Genomic DNA, 5000 nt, shown 5'->3' with positions numbered 1-5000 from the left:
TGCTTCAGGACTTTGTACACGTAGATGGCGTAACTCTCCTTCCTGGACTTTCTGCGCTTCTTGCCGCCCTTCCCTGCGGTCTTGGTGACGGCTTTCTTGGAGCCCTTCTTGGGCGCTGACTTTGCTGGCTCGGGCATGATGATGTCTCGTTGCTTCTCAGAAACGAATGAGGGGGTGAAGGGCGCTTACCCGTCTTATGAAGAGGAAGCTAAGCAAAGTCAGCGGCCGTAGACACTCCCCTGCTTGCTTGCTCCTCCCTCCCTCCCTCCCTCCCTCCCTCCCTCCCTCCCTCCCTCCTCTCTATAGCCTATGCTCTGTGACCGATGGGGAATTGTGTGTTTCAAAAGGGGGGCTTTAATAGGTGTCCAAATGGCACGATTGTTGTGCCAAATAATGCTGGTGATAGAATTGCCCACTTTGGCACCGTCAGACATAGGGCTCCCATTTTGGACTGTGTGTGTGTGTGTGTGCGCGCTGTCCCCCTCTTTTCGAGCCACGTCTACCGACTCGTGGTGGCTTTATGTTGTCCAAATTCCACTATTGCTTGACCCAAAATAATAACGTTCTTACACTTTGCCACTGTCAGATATAGGCCTCCCTCTGTGCGCTAAAAGTGGACGGGACATTAGAATCCTCTAATTAATACTCCCTGTCCACTCGAAGTGGCTCATACTTTCTTACTAAATTGCATACTAAACATTTGTTGTTATATATAACACTACATGGAATGGGCCCATTTTAAGCGGATGTGGGTGGCTCTTAAAAGAGCCTTTGGGTTCGAGTCGGGGTGTTGAGGTTCCGAAGAGAGTGGGTTTAACCGCCGAAACCGTACAGGGTGCGTCCCTGACGTTTCAGAGCGTAGACCACGTCCATGGCGGTAACGGTCTTCCTCTTGGCGTGCTCGGTGTAGGTGACTGCGTCACGGATCACGTTCTCCAGGAACACCTTCAGGACACCGCGGGTCTCCTCGTAGATCAGACCGGAAATACGCTTCACGCCGCCGCGGCGAGCCAGACGGCGGATAGCGGGTTTGGTGATTCCCTGGATGTTATCGCGGAGAACTTTGCGGTGACGCTTGGCGCCTCCTTTTCCGAGTCCCTTGCCGCCTTTGCCTCTTCCGGACATGGTGTGTTCGCTAGTTGAGTTCAAGTGAATGAATGATTTCAGCGCCGGTGCGCGGTGCGCTATTATCTGCGTTTGGTCGACCTGATTGAGGCCGGCGGCACAGAAAGCGCGCCTCTGTTATATGTTCGGAGGCGTTGCAAAGGGGAGGGCGCTCGTTCTAGGGGACTAGGGAGGAGCGATTTCAAAGATGACGTGAAAGCAACTAACGTGCGCGGGAAACATACTCAAATACTGATATAGGCTATGTGGAACACAAGGCCAAACTGTGACAACTGGGAGATCAGCTAGTACACTGTGTCCCTCTCCTCATATTGTTGTTGTTGTTGTTGTTGTTGTTGTTGTTGTTGCACCTGATTCTACTCATTGAGGACTTGGTAATTTAGGTGACAGGTTGTTCAATCAGCTGTGGCTGTCCAGGCCTACAAGAAAAATGGGTCCTGTTGGGGGTAGCCTACTCTACCGCTGGAGTTGGGAAACACTGAAATGGAAGGGGGACACGCAGTGAGCAAAACTCCTAACCACATAAAAACACAGACACTTGAGATCATTAAGAGCTATAAGGAGTCCATCAACTACCTGGTCAGTCAAGTCATATAGGGGGGGATTTCATGGCCACCTGCTGGAGCAGAAGTCATGTTTGCCAACACTGGCCTTAAAATCATTAAATTTAGGAGCTATAAGGAGTCCATCAACTAACTGGTCAGTCAAGTCATATAGGGAGGGATGTCATGGCCACCTGCTGGAGCACAAGTAATGTTTGCCAACACTGGCCTTAAAATCATTAGGAGCTATAAGGAATAAATCAACTCATCATTCAAGTCATATAGGGAGGGATCTTAGCACCACCTGCTGGATCAGAAGTACCCTTCACCGTAGGCACAAGAGAGCCATCATCTCTCAACCGGTGCAATTTCCATAAGTATGTGGTAATAAAACAAACAACGACAGCTCCTCATATAGGCAGTGGTTTCACACATTTTTCTCCAAGATGTTCAAACGTTCATAGATGACCAGCAGGGTCAAATAATAAGCACAGTGGTTGTAGAGGTTGCAACAGGTCAGTCAGGTAGCTTAGTGGTTAAGAGCATTGTGCCAGTAACCGAAAGGTCGCTGGTTCTAATCCCCGAGCCGACTAGGTGAAAAATCTGTCGATGTGCCCTTGAGCAAGGCACTTAACCCTATTTGCTCCTGTAAGTCGCTCTGGATAAGAGCGTCTGCTAAATGACCAATTATTTATTTATATTTATTTATTACATCAGGAGTAAATGTCACTTGTTGTTAGTGTTGTAGTTCCTATTTCTACGGTGTTGCCTACCTGCAGCAATCATGATTTACCTGCAGTGTTGATTGCAATTACGTAATTTGTCAACTCATAATAACAGATGTTTTGCAAACCGTTGATGTTTAAATAAATGGATTCCCGGTGTCCGGATACCTTTTCTCTTAAGGGATGTGATTGAGTGAATCCAAAGTAAGTTGGTCTAAATACATAATAGGATGAATCATTCAGGTAAAATAACACAATGTCTATTTGAGTCGAATCAACGTAATATAATCCTTTTTACGTCTCTATCATCTTTACTCAATGTATTGGACCACATCAACTCAACTTACTCAAGCTTATCTACTCATAAAAACAAGCAAAAAGATCTACTCAACAATATGACGTGTGCTTTTGTTGACTGTAATAGCTTGAGTACATTCCACAAAGTCATTTTTTACAGTGTATCTAAAGACACGTTTGTTGTGGTGATGCACTTTTTCTTTGACGTTGAACTTGCATTGAACAGACAAATCCATTTCGTTACAACCCTTTTGTAGTATGACTTAGGAATATTTGTTGATGATCCTAATGTCTATGCGTGAATAGTGATTGGTTGTTGGTGAAATATTGCTGAGAACCCATCATTTCCTGGCCTTTTTTCACTATTGAGCTATTTTGAAACATTTGTTTTGCTATTGGATTCATAATGGTGACCTGGGACAAGTAATTAGTGAAACCAGAGTTCAGCAGTTGCCATTAAAGCGATCGAACCAAGTCATCCTAATAGGCTAGTATTAGCCTAAAGCAGGGTTTCCCAAACTCGGGCCACATTTTGGGAGTTTTTGCCCTAGCACTACACAGCTGATTCAAATAATCAACTCATCATCATCAAGCTGGGAGTATTAGAATCAGTTGTGGAGTGCTAGGGCAAAACGCAAAACGCGCACCCCTTGTGGACCCCAGGACCGCGTTTGGGAAACGCTGGCCTAAAGAGCAAATGCTGAAAGGGACTCACCATGAGGTGCAGTACCCACATTTAACCACAAGATGGCCTCCGTGCTCCATTGTAAAGTTTGGGCCTCTGCATGAGTCTCTCAGCAGCACTGCAACATGGGACTTTCAAAGTAAGTTGGCATGCAATGTTTTTTCTGGACTGCATGCAAGGCTATTATTACACACAACTAATAGTGTCAATTATTCATCTGAACACAATTCTTGTTACTATTCGGCCTATATTATCACTCGTTTCTTTTTCCCCTCCTTTGTAAAGCATTTTACTGTGTTACTATATAGTTCAAAGGAAGTGGATGATGCCAGATGGTTGTGTATATACACACACACAAACATTGAAGCTAGACTTCAGGCAACTAAAAAGGTGCAATACGTAGCTTTTAGACGTGTTAGTGAACAACATACATGGTGGCTAATGTAGAGGTGCGTGTATACATGGAACAATTGTGCCTTTTTGATGGAAATATGGAGGTGGCTCTTAAAAGAGCCTTTGGGGGATATTCGAGTTCAGGTCATCCTCATTTATGCGCGCTCTCCGCGAATACGGCGGGCCAGCTGGATGTCCTTGGGCATGATGGTCACCCGCTTGGCGTGGATGGCGCACAGGTTGGTGTCCTCGAACAGGCCGACCAGGTAAGCCTCGCTAGCCTCCTGTAGGGCCATCACGGCGGAGCTCTGGAAGCGCAGGTCGGTCTTGAAGTCCTGGGCGATTTCTCGCACCAGGCGCTGGAAGGGCAGCTTGCGGATGAGTAGCTCAGTGGACTTCTGGTAACGACGGATCTCTCTCAGAGCCACGGTGCCGGGCCTGTAACGGTGAGGCTTCTTCACACCGCCGGTGGCCGGGGCACTCTTGCGAGCAGCCTTAGTGGCGAGCTGCTTCCTGGGGGCTTTGCCACCGGTGGATTTGCGAGCGGTTTGCTTGGTTCTGGCCATGGCGCTGCTCTGACAGTCGGGAGTATAGCCTCGAAATGCCTATGTGAAGTTTATAAAGCCGGCAGTGGCGCCTGCTGATTGGACACCATCTCCCCACCACCCCGATTGGCCCGTTTCGCAGGCCTCCTCCGTTGGCCATTGGACGGGAGGCCCGGCCTCTCCAAAACTCAAACTCCCGGTGCGCGCGCAATAGGACGCCGCCGGCCCTTTACGCGCAATAATAGTCGCCAAAGTCAAGAGTGACAGCTTATAGGCACGTATCATCTAATGCTAGCCTGCTATGGCAAATGAGGCCAAGTAGGTGTTGTTGTTCATGCAAGGCCTCATGTGGGCACAGAATGTCGAAATAGTTGTGTATACACCCACTCAATGTATTGCGGTCATAGAAAGGTACTTTGCGCTTTTGGAGAGCTAGGTGGTTGGCTCTTAAAAGAGCCTTTGGGGGTTGAGTAGTCAAGTTGAAGTCGCAGTAGCGAATTTACTTGGCTTTGACTGCCTTCTCGGTCTTCTTGGGGAGTAGGACTGCCTGGATGTTGGGCAGCACACCACCCTGAGCGATGGTCACACCGCCGAGCAGTTTGTTCAGCTCCTCGTCGTTACGGACGGCCAGTTGCAGGTGACGGGGGATGATACGAGTCTTCTTGTTGTCACGGGCAGCGTTGCCGGC

At 48.0% G+C, this 5000-nt stretch overlaps 3 protein-coding genes across 3 annotated transcripts in view; all 3 read right to left on the bottom strand.

The window, feature by feature from the left end:
- LOC311114262 (histone H2B) overlaps window positions 1-137 on the bottom strand; it is a gene marked incomplete at both ends in the record, with an annotated part of 375 nt that extends 238 nt beyond the window's left edge. The window contains one exon of the mRNA XM_084189521.1: window positions 1-137. This exon is cut by the window's left edge and continues 238 nt beyond it. Within this exon, the coding sequence (XP_084045647.1) occupies window positions 1-137 (137 nt within the window).
- Window positions 138-3922: 3785 nt separating this feature from the next.
- On the bottom strand, window positions 3923-4333 carry LOC311114256 (histone H3.2; the record flags this gene model as incomplete). Its single annotated transcript, XM_084189516.1, has 1 exon — window positions 3923-4333. One exon carries the CDS (start codon window positions 4331-4333, stop codon window positions 3923-3925), a length of 411 nt encoding a protein of 136 aa, XP_084045642.1.
- Window positions 4334-4811: 478 nt separating this feature from the next.
- The window catches only part of LOC311114243 (histone H2A), a gene marked incomplete at both ends in the record, with an annotated part of 387 nt that continues 198 nt past the window's right edge, over window positions 4812-5000 (bottom strand). The window contains one exon of the mRNA XM_084189504.1: window positions 4812-5000. This exon is cut by the window's right edge and continues 198 nt beyond it. Coding sequence (XP_084045630.1) covers window positions 4812-5000 — 189 coding nt within the window.

The sequence above is a fragment of the Coregonus lavaretus genome (genome assembly GCF_964263955.1).
Source record: "Coregonus lavaretus genome assembly, contig: HAP1_SCAFFOLD_1545, whole genome shotgun sequence".
NCBI lineage: Eukaryota > Metazoa > Chordata > Actinopteri > Salmoniformes > Salmonidae > Coregonus > Coregonus lavaretus.
Note: the sequence above shows the minus strand (reverse complement) of the source record. Positions and strands in the feature narration are given on the sequence as shown.